Genomic DNA, 19779 nt, shown 5'->3' on the forward strand with positions numbered 1-19779 from the left:
GAAATAGAACGGTGCAAGCATTCAATCCCAGAGATAGAACGGTGCAAGCATTCAGTCCCAGAGATAGAACGGTGCAAGCATTCAATCCCAGAGATAGAACGGTGCAAGCATTCAGTCCCAGAGATAGAACGGTGCAAGCATTCAATCCCAGAGATAGAACGGTGCAAGCATTGAATCCCTGAGATAGAACGGTGCAAGCATTCAATCCCAGAGATAGAACGGTGCAAGCAATCAATCCCAGAGATAGAACGGTGCAAGCATTCAATCCCAGAGATAGAACGGTGCAAGCATTCAATCCCAGAGATAGAACGGTGCAAGCATTCAATCCCAGAGATAGAACGGTGCAAGCAATCAATCCCAGAGATAGAACGGTGCAAGCATTGAATCCCTGAGATAGAACGGTGCAAGCATTCAATCCCAGAGATAGAACGGTGCAAGCATTCAGTCCCAGAGATAGAACGGTGCAAGCATTCAATCCCAGAGATAGAACGGTGCAAGCATTCAGTCCCAGAGATAGAACGGTGCAAGCATTCAATCCCAGAGATAGAACGGTGCAAGCAATCAATCCCAGAGATAGAACGGTGCAAGCATTGAATCCCTGAGATAGAACGGTGCAAGCATTCAATCCCAGAAATAGAACGGTGCAAGCATTCAATCCCAGAGATAGAACGGTGCAACCATTCAATCCCAGAGATAGAACGGTGCAAGCATTCAATCCCAGAGATAGAACGGTGCAAGCAATCAATCCCAGAGATAGAACGGTGCAAGCATTCAATCCCAGAGATAGAACGGTGCAAGCATTCAGTCCCAGAGATAGAACGGTGCAAGCATTCAGTCCCAGAGATAGAACGGTGCAAGCATTCAGTCCCAGAGATAGAACGGTGCAAGCATTCAGTCCCAGAGATAGAACGGTGCAAGCATTCAGTCCCAGAGATAGAACGGTGCAAGCATTCAATCCCAGAGATAGAACGGTGCAAGCATTCAATCCCAGAGATAGAACGGTGCAAGCATTCAGTCCCAGAGATAGAACGGTGCAAGCAATCAATCCCAGAGATAGAACGGTGCAAGCATTCAGTCCCCGGGATAGAACGGTGCAAGCAATCAATCCCAGAGATAGAACGGTGCAAGCATTCACTCCCAGAGATAGAACGGTGCAAGCATTCAGTCCCAGAGATAGAACGGTGGAAGCATTCAGTCCCAGAGATAGAACGGTGCAAGCATTCAGTCCCAGAGATAGAACGGTGCAAGCAATCAATCCCAGAGATAGAACGGTGCAAGCATTCAGTCCCAGAGATAGAACGGTGCAAGCAATCAATCCCAGAGATAGAACGGTGCAAGCATTCAGTCCCAGAGATAGAACGGTGCAAGCATTCAATCCCAGAGATAGAACGGTGCAAGCATTCAGTCCCAGAGATAGAACGGTGCAAGCATTCAATCCCAGAGATAGAACGGTGCAAGCATTCAATCCCAGAGATGGAACGGTGCAAGCATTCAGTCCCAGAGATAGAACGGTGCAAGCATTCAATCCCAGAGATAGAACGGTGCAAGCATTCAATCCCAGAGATAGAACGGTGCAAGCATTCAATCCCAGAGATAGAACGGTGCAAGCATTCAATCCCAGAGATAGAACGGTGCAAGCATTCAATCCCAGAGATAGAACGGTGCAAGCATTCAGTCCCAGAGATAGAACGGTGCAAGCATTCAGTCCCAGAGATAGAACGGTGCAAGCATTCAATCCCAGAGATTGAACGGTGCAAGCATTCAATCCCAGAGATAGAACGGTGCAAGCATTCAATCCCAGAGATAGAACGGTGCAAGCATTCAATCCCAGAGATAGAACGGTGCAAGCATTCAATCCCAGAGATAGAACGGTGCAAGCATTCAGTCCCAGAGATAGAACGGTGCAAGCATTCAGTCCCAGAGATAGAACGATGCAAGCATTCAGTCCCAGAGATAGAACGGTGCAAGCATTCAATCCCAGAGATAGAACGGTGCAAGCAATCAGTCCCAGAGATAGAACGGTGGAAGCAATCAATCCCAGAGATAGAACGGTGCAAGCATTCAATCCCAGAGATAGAACGGTGCAAGCATTCAATCCCAGAGATAGAACGGTGCAAGCAATCAATCCCAGAGATAGAACGGTGCAAGCATTCAATCCCAGAGATAGAACGGTGCAAGCATTCAGTCCCAGAGATAGAACGGTGCAAGCATTCAATCCCAGAGATAGAACGGTGCAAGCATTCAGTCCCAGAGATAGAACGGTGCAAGCATTCAATCCCCGGGATAGAACGGTGCAAGCATTCAGTCCCTGGGATAGAACGGTGCAAGCATTCAATCCCAGAGATAGAACGGTGCAAGCATTCAATCCCAGAGATAGAACGCTGCAAGCAATCAATCCCAGTGATAGAACGGTGCAAGCATTCAGTCCCAGAGATAGAACGGTGCAAGCATTCAATCCCAGAGATAGAACGGTGCAAGCATTCAGTCCCAGAGATAGAACGGTGCAAGCATTCAATCCCAGAGATCGAACGGTGCAAGCATTCAATCCCAGAGATAGAACGGTGCAAGCAATCAATCCCAGAGATAGAACGGTGCAAGCATTCAATCCCAGAGATAGAACGGTGCAAGCAATCAATCCCAGAGATAGAACGGTGCAAGCAATCAATCCCAGAGATAGAACGGTGCAAGCATGCAATCCCAGAGATAGAACGATGCAAGCATTCAATCCCAGAGATTGAACGATGCAAGCATTCAATCCCAGAGATAGAACGGTGCAAGCAATCAATCCCAGAGATAGAATGATGAAAGCATTGAACTCCTGGCCTTGCTATGATGCCCACATCCCAAGAATAAAAAAGATATATATACACTCGTCAGGGAGAGGGTATAATTTGTAACTGCAATGTGTCTGGTTTACAAAGGCAGTTTCCATTATAAATATGGACAGAAGAATTTATAACGGAAAAATGAAATGTGTGCAGACGTATCTTGCCTTTGACACTGGCTATCACAAGGCAGAGGACACACTTTATTACAGATGCAAACCAGTCTTTGAACAGGAGGGGAAAGAAAGCCAGTCATTGGCCTGAAGCCTGAGATTTGTAAAGAATTTACTGGCCTCCAGTTGACTTCAGCAATTTAGAAGTAGCCACAATAATTGGATATGGTAGTGCAGTGGTTGTCTTCCTGGACTAATAAACCAGAGAACTTGAGTTCAAATCCCACCGAGGCAGTTTGAGAATTTAAATTCAGTTTAAAGTAATCTGGAAATAAATAAAAAGCTGATATCTATAAAAGTGACCATGAAGCTTGTCGTAAAAAGAATTAGTCCACTAATGTCCTTTGGGGGTCTGGCCTCCATGTGACTTCATTCCCACATCAACATGGATGACTGCTAACTGCCCTCCATCATCTCGGTTGTGGGAGCCCATAAAACCCATATAAGAATATAAAAATATTTATGGCTGTCAAAGGGGTGTTCACTGTGAATCCTCCCACTACTTCACACTGTTCTCTGAGGGAAGACTGTGAAGATATGAAAAGAATGTTGTCCCTGGATACTCCTTGTTCTGGTGTTCTGCTGCTCGGGTTGGAGCTGCATTCAACCCGACCTGTGCCCATGAGCCTACTTGCCAGATACTGCTGCTCGTGCCTGATGCCAATTCTTGCTGTTGGAAGTTTCTCTGGACTGAGAATTGTTAACCCCTCTCTCTGGGGTGACTAGTTTTCTTTCTCTTCTTTTTTGTATCTTTTTTAGCATTATTCAGCTGTGATTTGTTGGTGTTTTATACAAAGTATGATGCCTGCATATAAATATAGGTAGATTTAGTGATTTAGCTATTATATAACCGGTTGGTGGAACCGAGAGGGAGAAACAAGGAGTGTCGGCAGCAGGTAGGTGATTGGCTGGTAAGTTTTACAGCTTCTTTTTTCCCTCTGATTTAGGGAAGTGGGTGAAATTTAAGTAAAAACTGGGAGCGTAAAATTGTTAATTTATTAAATTTAATAACTTCAACTAGTTTATTAACTAGACTAATAAAACTAAATAAACAGAGGAAGGAGCTGATTGGCTGGTAGCTGGTGAGCATTTCTTTTTCTGTTGAGTGTTTTTTAAGGCTTAATTTATTTTTGGTAAGTTTAGTAAACACTCTAATAAATCGAATGCACATCTTGTGCCATGTGGGATCTCCAGGATGCTTCCCGTGTCCTGGACAACCACATGTGCAGTAAGTGTCGTCAGCTGGAGGAGCTCGAGCTCCGGGTTTCGGACCTTGAGCAGCAGCTGGAGTCACTGCAGGGCATCCGCGAGGCTGAGAGTTTCGTGGATAGCACGTTTCAGGAGGTGGTCACCCCACAGCTTAAGAGAGTGCAGGCAGAGAGAGACTGGGTGACCGCCAGACAGACAAGGAGGACCAGGCAGGTAGTGCAAGAATCCCCTGAGTGCATCTCACTCTCTAACCAGTATTCAGTTCTGAATACTGGTGAGGGAGAGGGTTCCTCTGGGGAGTGCAGGCAGAGCCAAGTCCACAGCACCATGGGTGGCTCAGCTATGCAGGGGGGCAGGAGAAAGGTCAGGAGAGCAATAGTGATAGGGGACTCTATGGTTAGGTGAGCAGACAGGCGTTTCTGCAGCCACAGATGTGATTCCAGGATGGTATGTTGCCTCCCGGGCGCCAGGGTCAAGGATGTCACTGAGCGGCTGCAGAACATTCTGGGGGGTGAGGGTGAACAACCAGAGGTCATGGTCCATATCGGTACCAACGACATTGGTAGAAAGAGAGATGAGATCCTGCAGGCAGATTTTAAGGAGTTAGGAAAGAGATTAAGAAGCAGGTCCTCAAAGGTAGTAATCTCGAGCTTACTCCCGGTGCCACGCGCTAGTGAGCATAGAAATAGGAGAGAGCAGATGAATGTGTGGCTGGAGAAATGGTGCAGGAGGGAGGGCTTTAGATTCCTGGGGCATTGGGATTGGTTCTAGGGAAGGTGGGACCTGTACAGGCCGGACGGTTTGCACCTCACTGGAGCTGGGACCAATGTCCTCGTGGGGAGGTTTGCTAGTGCTTTGCTGTGGGGTGGGGGTGGCGGGGCGGGGTTTAAACTCAATTGGCAGGGGGTTGGGCACCAGGATGTAGCAATGAAAAGCAGAAACAAGGGGCACAAAGGATCGGGGGAGAACAATAGCACTAAAGCAAGTAATAGTACAGTATTAAGTGGGATCAGACCAAGAGAGAGTAAAAGAAAGTCTAGGACTGTTTTGCAGTGCATGTGTATAAACGCACGAAGCATAGTAAACAAGGTTGGTGAGCTGCAGGCGCAAATAGCCACATGTGACGATAACGGAGACCTGGCTCAGAAAAGGGCAGGATTGGGTACTAAATATTCCTGGATACATGGTATTCAGGAAAGATGGGAAGGAAAGATGGGAAAGGGGGTGGCAGTATTGATTAAGGAGAATATTGCAGTACTGGAGAGAGAGGATGTCCTGGAGGAGTCAAGGACAGAATCTATTTGGTTAGTGTTAAGAAATAAAAGAGGTGCCATTACACTACTGGGTGTATTCTATAGGCCACCAACTGGTGGGAAGGATCTAGAGGAGCAAATTTGCAGGGAAATTACAGAGAGGTTCAAAAGCTATAGAGTAGTGATAACTGGGGACTTCAACTATCCTAATATAATTGTAAACAATTTTACAACACCAAGTTATAGTCCAGCAATTTTATTTTAAATTCACAAGCTTTCGGAGGCTTCCTCCTTCGTCAGGTGAACGATGTGAAAATCGTTCACCTGACGAAGGAGGAAGCCTCCGAAAGCTTGTGAATTTAAAATAAAATTGCTGGACTATAACTTGGTGTTGTAAAATTGTTTACAATTGTCAACCCCAATCCATCACCGGCATATCCTAATATAGATTGGGATAACAACAAGGGGCAAAGAGGGGGAGGAATTTTTGAGATGTTTCCAGGATAACTTTCTTAACCAGTATGCTTCTGGCCCAATGAGGAAGGAGGCATTGCTGGACTTGGTTCTAGGGAACGAGGTGGGCCAAATGGAGCAAGTGTCAGTGGGAGAGCATTTAGGGAGCAGCGATCATAGTATCATAAGGTTTAGAATAGCTATGGAAAAGGACACGGACCACTCTAAAGTAAAAATACTCCATTGGAGGAGGGCCAATTTCAATGGGATGAGAACAGATCTGGCCCGGGTAAATTGGAATCAGAGATTGGCAGAGAAAACTGAAATTGAACAGTAGGCGGCCTTTAAAGGAGGAGATGGTTTGGGTACAGTCCAGGCACATTCCCACGAGGCAGAAAGATAGGGCTCCCTGGATGATAAAAAAGATAGTGAGTAAGATGAAACAGAATAAAGGGGCGTATGACAGATGTCAGGTTAATATCACAAGTGAGAATCAGGCAGAATATAGAAAGTTCAGAGGGGAAGTGAAAAGGAAATAAGAGGGGCAAAGAGAGAGTATGAGAATAGACTGGCGGCCAACATAGAAGGGAATCCAAAGGTCTTCTACAGGCATGTAAACAGTAAACGGGCAGTAAGAGGAGGGGCGGGGTTGATTAGGGACCCTAAAGGAGATCTACTCATGGAGGCAGAGGGATGGCCGAGGTACTAAATGAGTACTTTGCATCTGTCTTTACCAAGGAAGAAGATGCTCCCTGAGTCTCAGTAAAGGAAGATATAGTTGAGATACTGAATGGGCTAAAAATTGATAAAGAAGAGATACTTGAAAGGCTAGCTGTACTTAAAGTAGATAAGTGACCCGGTCCGGATGGGATGCATCCTAGGTTGCTGAGGGAAGTAAAGAGTGGAAATTGCGGAGGTACTGGCCATAATCTTCCAAACATCCGTAGATACAGGGGTGGTGCCAGAGGACTGGAGAATTGCAAATGTTACACCCTTGTTCAAAAAAGGGTGTAAGGATAAACCCAGCAACTATAGGCCAGTCAGTTTAACCTCAGTGGTGGGGAAACTTTTGGAAACGATAATCCGGGATTTAGTAGAATGATTCCAGAATTAACAGTCACTTGGACAAGGATGGATTGATTAGGGAAAGCCAGCATGGATTCGTTAAAGGCAAATCATGTTTAACTGACCTGATAGAGTTTTTTGATGAGGTAACAGAGAGGGTAGATGAGGGCAATGCGGTTGATGTGGTGTATATGGACTTTCAAAAGGTGTTTGATAAAGTGCCGCACGGTGGGCTTATCGAGATTGTGGCCCATGGAATAAAGGGGGCAGCAGCTACATAGATACAGAATTGGCTAAGGGACAGGAAACAGATTGTAGTGGTGAACGGTTGTTTTTTGGACTGGAGGGAGGTGTACAATGGTGTTCCCCAGGGGTCGGTCTGGGACCACTGATTTTCTTGATATATATTAATGACTTGGACTTGGGTGTACAGGGCACAATTTCAAAATTTTTGCAGATGACACAAAACTTTGAAGTGTAGTAAACGGTGAGGAGGATAGTGATAGACTTCAAGACGATGTAGACAGGATGGTGGCATGAACGGACACATGGCAAATGAAATTTAACGCAGAAAAATGCCAAGTGATACATTTCGGTAGTAAGAACGAGGAAAGGCAATATAAACTAGAGGGCACAACTCTAAAAGGGGTACAGGAACAGAGATCGTTGAAGGTGGCAGAGCAGGTTGAGAAAGTGGTTAAAAAAGCATATGGGATCCTGGGCTTTATAAATAGAGGCGTAGAGCGCAAAAGTGTGGAAGTCATGATGAACCTTTATAAAACACTAGTTCAGCCACAACTGGAGTATTGTGTCCAGTTCTGGGTACTGCACTTCAGGAAAGATATGAAGGCCTTAGAGAGGGTGCAGAAGAGATTTAGTAGAATGATTCCAGGGATGAGGGACTTTAGTTACATGGATAGACTGGAGAAGCTGGGGTTCTCCTTGGAACAGAGAAGGTTGAGAGGAGATTTGATAGAGGTATTCAAAATCATGAAGGGTCTAGACAGAGTAGATAGAGAGAAACTGTTCCCATTGGCAGAAGGGTCAAGGACCAGAGGACATAGATTTACAGTGATTGGCAAAAGAACCAAAGGCGACATGAGGAAAATCTTTTTTACCCAGCGAGTGGTTAGGATCTGGAATGCACTGCCTAGGGGTTGGTGGAGGCAGATTCAATCATGGCCTTCAAAAGTGAATGGATAAGTACTTGAAAGGAAAAAATTTGCAGGGCTACGAGGAAAGGGCGGGGGAGTGGGACTAGCTTGATTGCTCTTGCATAGAGCCGGCGTGGACTCGGTGGGCTGAATGGCCTCCTTCGTGCTGTAACCTTTCTATGATTCTATGATATGTCTAGGATTCATCCGCGACATCAAGGGAATGTGAACAGAGTGTAAAAAGATTAATCGGAACAGAATAATGGTCGGGAGACCCACCATAGAAACGTGGGAGCTGTTAAAGGGAATCTTGTTGAGGCTACAATCAAAGTTCATGCTGGCAGATGAAAACTGGATAAAGAGCATCAGCAATCAATGTGGTGGGGTAGGGATGTAGAGAACTGTGTTGGGGTTAAGCACAAGGTTTTTGAAACATACAGGGAATCTGATGGGCAGGAAGTTTGGGTAAATGATTAAAACACAAGCAAAAAACAGGTGTAAAAACATAAAAGAAGCTGTGGAAAATCCTGAATATAAGATTACTTAGGTACAGAAGTTTAGTGAGTATCGTTCATACTGGACTCACCTCTGGCCATGGGGTTACTTGCTTCTTGGGCAGGGATGGAGTGTGGTCACTTGTGGACTCATCTGTGGAAAGGAGAACAAATCTTATGCGTTTTTAAAAAAAAAAATGACTTACAAAGAATGTACAGCACAGAAACAGGCCATTCAGCCCAACAGGTCCATGCCGGTGTTTATGCTGCACCTACGCCTCCTCCCACTCCTCTTCATCTAACGCTATCAACAGATCCTTCTATTCCTTTCTCCCATGCGTTTATCTCCCACTCTCCTGGACTCTGCTCCCCAGTATTGGGTCTGTTACTGCTGTGAGCAACACAGTGGGAGATCTACTGAGTGCCTTAGAAATGGAGTGGTGCCAACATCACAAGAAAACTCTTACTTTCATCAGAGACAATCCTTTGGAGTATTGTGCACAGTTCTGATCTCCGTATAACTCCGTTAGGCTGCATTTGGAGCACTGTGCACAGTTCTGGTCTCCACATGCCTTGGTTAGACCACACTTGGAGTACTGTGCACAGTTCTGGTCTCTATATGCCTTGGTTAGACCACACTTGGAGTACTGCGCACGGTTCTGGTCACTGTATAACTTTGTTAGGCCACATTTGGAGTACTGTCCACAGTTCTGGTCTCCATATGCCTTGCTTTGACCACACTTGGAGTACTGTGCACAGTTCTAGTCTCCATATGCCTTGCTTTGACCACTCTTGGAGTACTGTGCACAGTTCTGGTCTCCATATGCCTTTGTTAGATCACACCTGGAGTACTGTGCACAGTTCTGGTCTCCATATAACTTTGTTAGGCCACACTTGGAGTACTGTGCACAGTTCCGGTCTCCATAATACAAAAAGAATATCGAGACACTGGAGAATGTGCAAAAAACATTTACAAGAATGATATAAGAACGGAGAGGTTATAACTATCAGGAAAGGCTGAATGGGCTGGGACTCTTTTCTTTAGAACAGAGAAGACTGAGGGGTGAGATGTTTCCAACTGTGGGGGAGACCAAAACTAGAGGTCATAAATATAAGATATTTTCTAATAAATCCAATAGGGAATTCAGGAGAAACTTCTTTACCCAGAGAGTGGTTAGAATGTGGAACTTGCTACCACATGGAGTAGTTGAGGCAAATAGAATAGATGCATTTAAGGGCAAGCTGGATAAACACATGAGGGAGAAAGGAATAGAAGGATACCCTGATAGGGTGAGATGAAGTAGGGAGGGAGGAGGCTCGTGTGGAGCATAAACTTTAGCACACGCCAGTTGGTCTGAATGGCCTGTTCTGTGCAGTAAATTCCATGAAATTCTATGTAATTTTTGGAGTGACATTGAGTATCACCAGGCTGGTCAAACATGGAGGTGGGGTGGTGGGAGGGAATCACAGCCGGTCCCGGTCCCGGTCCCGGTCCCGGTCCCGAGCCCGGTCTCTCCTGACTTCCTCACACATGCTCTTTTCCAGCAGGAGTCACCCAATAGGTTGTCTGTTTTCTTCCCCCACAAGTCCGGAATGATGAGGACAATTATAGTAACTTGACCAACTAGGGCCAGCTGAGATCAACCAACTCAGGGAGCTCTGACCTCACAGTTTGGAGTACGCTGTTCATGTGTGGTGAGGCACAGTCCACCTTATTTTCCTGTTTACAGTGCTTGAAGGTCACGCATGAGATGGGCTTCTCAATTCATCCTCTGGACCAGCTGCCTAATGGTTAATTAGTATTGTTAAGTGTAAACAGTTTGCTGCACACAGCTGTTTACTGACACAGTGACATTGCACAAATGAGTCAACAGATCCTACCAACTGAAGAAAGAAAAGCAAAAACAATTCTTTGCCAGATGTGTCCCCTGGAACCATCCTCACTCATGTCCCTCGATTGAGTTGAATTCACCCAGAAGGAGTCTAGCGGTAGCTGCTGATGTCGTCAGAACAGCGTGGTGTAGCAATCCCGGTTTGGTTAGAGACGGGGCTCCAATCTTCTTGCTCTGTGTCTGACCCCTGGGCACGGGATTGCAGATTTGCTCCTACAGCAGCGATGAGTGACAAAAGAATCAGAGGGGAATGAAAAAATTCATTCTCGGGATGTGGGCGTTGCTGGCAAGGCCGGCATTTATTGCCCATCCCCCGTTGTCCCGAGAAGGTGGTAGTGGCTTAATACAACTGAGGGGCTTCCTAGGCCACTTCAGAGGGCAGTTGAAGAGTTAACCACGTTCGTGTGGGACTGTTGGGCTGTTAGGATAATCCGACAGCTTCAAGGTCACTTTTCCTGATATTTATTAAAACTGAAATCAAATTCTCGAACTGCACTGGTGGTTTTGAACTCGTGTTCCCTTGTTGAGGCCTCTGGTTTAGGAGTCCAGTAGCACAATTACTACACTACCGAACTCTTTTTTTTTGCTTTTGGTTATTTTGCTGGACTAATAATCCAGAGTATTTGAGTTCAAACCCCCCCATCGTAGCAGTTTGAGAATTTGAATTCCGTTTAAAAATCTGGAAACAAAAAGTGACCATGAAACGGTTCGATTGTCGTAAAAACCCAACTGTTTCACTAATGTCCTTCAGGAAAGGAAACCTGCCGTCCTTACCCGGTCTGGGCCTATATGTGACTCCAGTCCCACGTCCAACGTGGTTGATCCTTAACTGCCGCCTGGAGTGGCCCAGCAAGCTGCTGTATCGAACCCCTGTAAAGGACTGAAGAGGAAAGCCCACCGTTCAGGGCAAATAGGGGTGGGCACTAAATGCCGGACTTGTCAGTCACGCCCACATCCTGAGAATGAATAAATAAAATGAGATCCAAGTGCTGAAGGATTTCAGAGGATTGGTGGGGTGGGGGGGCGGTGAGAACCACAGAGGGTTCTCACCGCCCCCCCACCTGTCACCTTACTGACTGTCCCCCCCCACCTTACTGACTGTCAGTAAGCGATTAATTCTTGGCCCTTGACCAGGCTTGTCGTCCTAGAGGTACCTCAACTCCAAACAGACTGCTGCCTACCTCCCCGCAAGCAAGGTAGACCGTACCACATGAAGGGTAGTAGAGTGCAGAGTAAGTTAGCAGGCAAGGATGTTGAAGGAGACTGTAAATCAGGTCCAAGAGAAAGCTGGTGTGTTTCTGGAGGGAGAAGGGTTTGAGGGATACGTGATTTGAGGGCCGATGATGAAGGCTGAGATTATTGCACAAGGAATGGGTTTGTTGGCCCAGTAGCTTTTTTTCTATTCCAGTCCTTTGATGAGGGATCCAATTACATCACAGAGTGGAAAACTTACCATGCTTGGATAAGACATGCTCATTTGGACTTGATTAAGAAAAGCTTAACGTGTTGTTTAATCTGGCCTGTGAATCTTGGCTCTTAAATCAGTGCTGACTTCCTGAAGTTTGTTTGCTGGTTCTTTGAACTTAATGTTCTGGGGAGTGTTGAGAAGGATTAGGGTTAGGGTTAGGGTTAGGGTTACCTCCTTCCCCGTTGCCTCCTGTCTATCTTTAAAAACTACAGTGTTTGAGGGGACGCAGGATGGCACGGTTGTGATCTCTCTCCTTAGATCTTCTTCAGTGGTTTGATGGGTGACTGCAGATTCCAGTTCCCATGAGGTCCTGGCTTCGATCCTTGCTCTGTGCTGAGTTGCTGATCTCAGCCAGAGGTGATACAACTGGCCCCAGCATCTCTTGGTTAGGGAGCGGTAAAATCGGTCAGGGTTGCTGCCCCTGATTCCTATTGAGTGAACTCTGTGGTAAAGTGAGCATGTGTAGATCTCCTGTGAGGGTAGAATCCTGCTTGGCTGTAAGGCTCTCAAAAAAGATAAAAAGCTTGCAATTTATACAGTGTCTTTCACAACCTACGGATGTTCAATAGTGCTTTACAGCCAATTAAATACTTTTGAAGTGTAGTCACTGTTGTAATGCAGGAAAATTACTGTTGTAATATTAGTTATATTATTGCGGCAATCAAATTGTGCACAGCAATGAAATAATGACCAGATCAACTTGTTCTGTTTTAGTGATGTTGATTAAGGGATACATACTCGCCAGAACTGCTCTGCTCTTCTTCAAATAGTGCCATGGGATCCCTGTGAAGGCAGATGGGGCCTCGGTTTGACGCCTCATCCTAAAGATGGCACCTCCGACAGCGCAGCGCTGCACTGGAGTGCTGGTCTAGATTATGTGCTCAAGTCTCTGGGGTGGGACTTGAACCCATGAACTCTGACTCGGAGGCGAGAGTGCTACCCACTGAGCCACGGCTGACAACTCAATGGTTGAACTCAATGCAGTCACTTCCTAGGTTCTCACATAAAGAATAGCCACTTTGGTAAGGTATCAGATGCCTACCTGTGCCCATGGAGTGGTATAACATCATGAGCCAATTTCATATATATGCCATGGGCACCCAGCTGTGCCTCTACGCTGCCATGCATGATTTTGTAGCTGTTGGCTGACTGCCTGTCAGAATTTTCTTCTACTTGACTAATAAGACCAAAGCCATCCTTTGTAGGGTCCTGCATGAAATCTCACACCTCAACTCCTCATTCCATCTCCCTCCCCAGCTGCTCATTCAAACCCCTGGTCGATCATCCAGACTGCTTACTCCCACCTCATGGCTCGCCTGTGCCCAGCACCACTGAGACATTTCTGCACATCTTCAGCACCTCAAGGGTAATGACTTTGGGTGGTTAATTATGCGCTGGTAGTTTGGATGGAGACTCCAGCAGTTTGATGATATTTGAATGAGATACAGAAAAGTTTGCGAACCACGGGTTTGTATAGTCGGGAGAATTTAATAACAGACAACAACAGCAACTTGCATTTATATAGCGTCTTTAACATAGTAAAACATCCCAAGGTCCCCAAAGCCTTTCCACCATTTACAAAGCACAAGTCAGGAGTGTGATGGAATACTCTCCACTTGCCTGGATGAGTGCAGCTCCAACAACACTCAAGAAGCTCGACACCATCCAGGACAAAGCAGCCCGCTTGATTGGCACCCCATCCACCACCCTAAACATTCACTCCCTTCACCACCGGCACACTGTGGCTGCAGTGTGTACCATCCATAGGATGCACTGTAGCAACTCGCCAAGGCTTCTTCGACAGCACCTCCCAAACCCACGACCTCTACCACCTAGAAGGACAAGGGCAGCAGGCACATGGGAACAACAACACCTGCACCTTCCCCTCCAAGTCACACACCATCCCGACTTGGAAATATATCGCCGTTCCTTCATCGTCGCTGGGTCAAAATCCTGGAACTCCCTTCCTAACAGCACTGTGGGAGAACCTTCACCACACGGACTGCAGCGGTTCAAGAAGGCGGCTCACCACCACCTTCTCAAGGGCAAATAGGGACAGGCAATAAATGCCGGCCTCGCCAGCGACACCCACATCCCATGAACGAATAAAAAAAAAGGTGCTTCACAGGAGTGCTTTCAGACAAAATTTGGCACCGAGCCAAAGGAGATATTAGGACAGGTTAACAAACGCTTGGTCAAAGAGATAAGTTTTAACTAGCGTCTTAAAGGTAGAGAGGGGAGAGGTTTAGGGAGGGAATTCTCGAACTTGGGGCCTAGACGGCTGAAGGCATGGCCGCCAGTGGGGGATGTGCAAGAGCTTGCTCTTTTGAGTTGGAATTCTGGTTATTTTTATATTAAGGATCCCAGGTGAAGGCCCAAGGCCTACAGTGCAGGACACCAGCAAGATTGCAAAGAGTGAGATAGAGGACGCATTGAATCAGGAAGCAGTGCTTGGATGACGCCAAGTCTTGTTTTTTAAAAGCCTCCAGATTGGAGGAGGGCGGGAGAGTACAAATCTACAATGGGTCACAGTGTATAACTCAGATCTCACAGTTCAATTTCATATATTGGAGAGATTTATATGCCAGTTACGTAGAATTTACAGCACAGAAACAGGCCATTCAGCCCAACTGGTCTATGCCGGCGCTTTATGCTCCACACGAGCCTCTCCCTCCCTACTTCATCTCACCCTATCATCATATCCTTCTATTCCTATCTCCCTCATGTCTTTATCTAGCTCCCCCTTAAATGCACCTATGCTATTTGCCTCAACTCCTTGTGGTAGTGAGTTCCACATTCTTACCACTCTCTGGGTAAAGAAGCTTCTCCTGAATTCTTTATTGGATTTATTAGTTATAATCCATCCTCCCATCTGACACCAGAGACCAGCTTTATTGCTCCTGGATGGGCCCCTTGTGTCGCAGTGATTAAATTGTCCGCTGTACTCCAGGTGCCAGGGCTCTTTACGGGTTCCAGGATTGCCTCGGGGGAGCTGAACTCACTCGCTCAACAAAACATTTTTTCTGTCCGTTGTCTTTTTTCCGCCCTATTAAAAGTATGCGGTGGGGAGCTCCCCCGAAGGCTCGGTGAGTTTGTCCAGGGTGTCCCCGAGCTGACTCGGTGTAAATGTCTCTCCTTCCTGTGCTGGGCCTGGCAGACAGGTGATAAAGGCGAGATTTTTCTCTTTGCCGCAGGTACTGGGAGGCGATTGGTCGGTGGGATGAAGCTATTCAGCTGATGCCGGACAGTGCCGTACTCTACGAGATGAAAGCACAGGTATTGCACCAGACTTCTAGCTTCAACTCGCTCATTCAAAGTCATTTCACTTTTCATTTAGTTATTACCTGTTTAACATGAGAAGATTGCATAGCCTAAGAATACCTATGAGCAAGAAACCGTTATAAGCCCATCAGTCCTGTCTCATTTTGATTGATTGATTCCACCTACCCCCTCAATCCCTTCTCTCTCTCCAGAAAGTCATCTCGTCGTCTCCTGACCTCATATACGCTGACTGCTTGGAGTCACCTGTGGCTCGGTGAAAGCACTCTCGCCTCTGAGTCAGAAGGTCGTGGGTTCAAGTCCCACTCCAGAGACTTGAGCACATCGTCCAGGCTGACACTCCCAGTGCAGTGCTGAGGGAGTGCAGCACTGTCGGAGGTGCCGTCTTTTGGATGAGATGTTAAACCAAGGCCTCGTCTGCCCTCTCAAACATCTGACGGCCACTATTTGAATAAGGGCAGGGGAGTTTGCCCCGGTGTCCTGTCCAACATTTGTCCCTTAACCAACATCACTAAAACAGATGATCTGGTAACTTATTTCATTACTGTTTGTGGGAGTTTGCTGTGCGCAAATTGGCTGCCGCATTTCCTTGTCACAACAGTGACTACATTTCAAAAGTACTTCATTCGCTGAAAAGCACTTTGGGACGTCTTGAGGCTGTGAAAAGCACGATATAAATGCAAGCATGTATTTCTTTTTTTTCGTTCTTTGTTTCAATGTCCTCCCGGGGTAACTTATTCCACAAGTCACTTACCCTTTGGATGAAAAGTTTCTGCTTGAGGGATCATGTGTGACTACTCTAGTTGAATTTTCTGTGGAGGTCACAAGCAGGGTGGATAGAGGAGTGTCTATGGATGTTTTTTATATGGACTTTCAGATGGCATTTGGTGAGGTTCCGCACAAGAAATGATTAGCAAAATTAGAGCGCACAGAATTGGAGGTAAACTTATGACATGGGTCGGAAATTGATTGGGAGGTGGGAGGCAGAGAGTAGGGATGTAATAGGTGTAACAGATCTGTACTCGGGCCTGAGTGTTTGAACAGAAATATTAATGACTTAGATGAAAGAATAGAGAGTTGTACATCCAAGTTTCCAGATGACAATAAGTTAAGAGGCACAATGAGCTGTGTAGATGGGAGCAGGAAGTTAATAAAGGGACATAGATGTTAAGTGAGTGGGCAAAACTGTGGCAGATACTCAGTGTGAGGAAGTGTGAGGTCATCCACTTTGGATTCAAGAAAGTATTTTTAATGGTGGACAAGAGCTGTGGAGGAGCCAACTGCTAAAAGCTAGTGCACAGGTACAAAAAGTAATCAAAAAGGTTAATGGAATATTGGCTTTTATCTCAAGGGGGCTGGAATACAAAGGAGAGGAAGTGATGCTTCAGTTGTACAGAGTCTTGGGCAGACTTCACCTCAAGTACTGCGTTCAGTTCTGGGCACTGCACCTCAGGAAGGATATATTGGCCTTGGAGGGGATGCAGTGCAGTGCAGATTCACCAGAATCATACTTAAAGGGTTAAATTTTAAGGATATTTCATAAATTTGGCTTGTATTCCCTTGAGCTTAGAAGGTTGAGGGGTGATCTAACCGAGGTATTTAAAATGATAAACGGACTCGATATGGTAGATGCAGAGAAACTATTTCCTCTGGTGGGGGGAGTCCAGAACAAGGGGGCATAATCTTGAAGTTGGAGCCAGGCCATTTGGGACTGAAATCAAGAGACACTTTTTTTTATAAAGCGCAGTGAAAATCTGGAATTCTCTCTCCCAAAAGATTGTGGATGCTCGGGGCCAATTAAAATTTTCAAGATGTGGAGATGCCGGTGATGGACTGGGGTTGACAATTGTAAACAATTTTACAACACCAAGTTATAGTCCAGCAATTTTATTTTAAATTCACAAGCTTTCGGAGATTTTCTCCTTCCTCAGGCAAATGTTTCAAGATCTCCTTGAAGCCTACGCATTTATACATATTGAACAATAAAACATGGTGTTTACAGACTGCCCCTGCAACTGCCCGTTGCCAAGGCAATCACCGTGTTCAGACAGAGAGGTGTTACCTGCAGAACCTCCGAATACACATTCAACAAAAAAACAAACAGGGAAAAAAAACAGAGAAAAAAAAAACACAGAGAGAGGCAGAAACATCCGGAAGGCAGAGAGAGCCAGCAAATGACCCATTATATTAAAAACAGATAACATTTGTTCGCTGGTGGGGTAACGTGTAGCGTGACGTGAACCCAAGATCCCGGTTGAGGCCGTCCTCATGGGTGCGGAACTTGGCTATCAATTTCTGCTCGACAATTTTGCGTTGTCGTGTGTCTCGAAGGCCGCCTTGGAGTACGCTTACCCGAAGTCATGGACATTCATCAGCAGTCATGGACATTCATCCACCGACCTTCGGGTAAGCGTACTCCAAGGCGGCCTTCGAGACACACGACAACGCAAAATTGTCGAGCAGAAATTGATAGCCAAGTTCCGCACCCATGAGGACGGCCTCAACCGGGATCTTGGGTTCATGTCACGCTACACGTTACCCCACCAGCGAACAAATGTTATCTGTTTTTAATATAATGGGTCATTTGCTGGCTCTCTCTGCCTTCCGGATGTTTCTGCCTCTCTCTGTGTTTTTTTTTTCTCTGTTTTTTTTCCCTGTTTGTTTTTTTGTTGAATGTGTATTCGGAGGTTCTGCAGGTAACACCTCTCTGTCTGAACACGGTGATTGCCTTGGCAACGGGCAGTTGCAGGGGCAGTCTGTAAACACCATGTTTTATTGTTCAATATGTATAAATGCGTAGGCTTCAAGGAGATCTTGAAACATTTGCCTGAGGAAGGAGAAAATCTCCGAAAGCTTGTGAATTTAAAATAAAATTGCTGGACTATAACTTGGTGTTGTAAAATTGTTTAAAATTTTCAAGACAGAGATCGATAGAGTTTTGTTAGGTAAGGGTATCAAAGGCGGGTAAGTGAAGTTGAAGTACAGATCAGCTGTTATCTAACTAAATGGCAGAACAGGCTCGAGGGGCTGAATTAGACTACTCCTGTTCCAATATTCCTACGACACAGAATCTAACCTGTGCTGCATCTAATCTGGGAGTGTTTGATGTGACATTGTAGGAGCTTTACTCTGTATCTAATCCATGCTGTACCTGCCCTGAGAGTGTTTGATGGGACAGTGTAGAGGGAGCTTTACTTTGTATCTAACCCGTGCTGTACCTGCCCTGGGAGTGTTTGATGGGACAGTGTAGAGGGAGCTTTACTCTGTATCTAACCCGTGCTGTACCTGCCCTGGGAGTGTTTGATGGGACAGTGTAGTGGGAGCTTTACTCTGTATCTAACCCGTGCTGTACCTGCCCTGGGAGTGTTTGATGGGACAGTGTAGTGGGAGCTTTACTCTGTATCTAACCTGTGCTGTACCTGCCCTGGGAGTGTTTGATAGGACAGTGTAGAGGGAGCTTTACTTTGTATCTAACCTGTGCTGTTGGTTTGATTTGCTTTGGTGGAGCACTGGTTAATGTCTTGGCAGAAGACTCCCTTGTTTTAAAATAAAGTAAATGAGTTAACGACTGTAATGGAGCATTGCTCAAAGGACTTGTCGCCACCCTTGCTCTGTTCTGGGCCTGAGGTTGAGATTAAATCTGTATTATTTGAATAGTTAACACTGATTGTCTTCATTTCTGAGACACCAATTGGGAGATCTGATGGAGGTGTTTAAAATTGTAAGTTGGAAAAAACTTTTCCACTGATTGTTGTATCAGTAACTGGAGGACATAGAATATGAAGAAAGATCACCACTAAAAGAATGAAGGGAAAGGTTAGGAGAGACATGGAATGTCCTACCAGAAACAAAGGTGATAGCTGAATCCACAATATTTTTGAAAAGGGAAGTGAATAAATCTTTGAAGAAGAGAAACGTTTAAAAGTGAATGAAGGAAGGGCAGGGGACTGGGACAGAGTGGAGAGCTCTATCAGAGAGAGCACACCGGGGCAGTGGGCCATATGGACTCCTCCTGTACTATAACATTTTCTGATTGTTCGTGATAACCCACGATTGTAAAAGTCCTTACTGTAAGCGATGGGCCGTCCCACCGTCCTACAGACGAGAGTGAGGTCGTGCACTGTGTGAGTTGCGGCCGGTCCTTTCTCAGCGATGTGTCAGAATTCAGACACGGTCATGTCGTGTGTTCAATGACTGTGGGGAGCCTTCATTCTTACCTGCTATTACTTGGTAAAGGTAGACTGAAACAAAGTGAGGCAGAGGCACGAAGGTATGTTGGACCTTATTACGTCTCAAAGCCCTTCTCAGACAGTGAATTAGAAGTGCATTCCTCATTGCTACGTGGGTAAATACTTCAGCTATTTTTGCGCACAGTAAGATCCCACGAACAGCAATGAGATGAATAACTGGGTAGCGCCATGGGATCTGTTACCTTCACCTGAGAGGGCAGATGGGGGCTCGGTTTAACGTCTCATCTGAAAGATGGCACCCCCGACAGTGTAGCACTCCCTCAG

The 19779-nt window shown here is 45.9% G+C and overlaps 1 protein-coding gene across 5 annotated transcripts in view; it reads left to right on the top strand.

Annotated features, from left to right (window-relative positions):
• ttc33 (tetratricopeptide repeat domain 33) overlaps positions 1 to 19779 on the top strand; it is a 79782-nt gene that overhangs the window by 25799 nt on the left and 34204 nt on the right. For all 5 annotated transcript variants that reach the window (XM_067982366.1, XM_067982363.1, XM_067982367.1 and 2 more), the window contains exon 3: positions 15181 to 15262. In XM_067982366.1, coding sequence (XP_067838467.1) covers positions 15181 to 15262 — 82 coding nt within the window. The remainder of the gene's footprint in view (positions 1 to 15180; positions 15263 to 19779) is intronic.

This window comes from Heptranchias perlo, chromosome 4, assembly GCF_035084215.1.
Source record: "Heptranchias perlo isolate sHepPer1 chromosome 4, sHepPer1.hap1, whole genome shotgun sequence".
NCBI classification, from domain to species: domain Eukaryota; kingdom Metazoa; phylum Chordata; class Chondrichthyes; order Hexanchiformes; family Hexanchidae; genus Heptranchias; species Heptranchias perlo.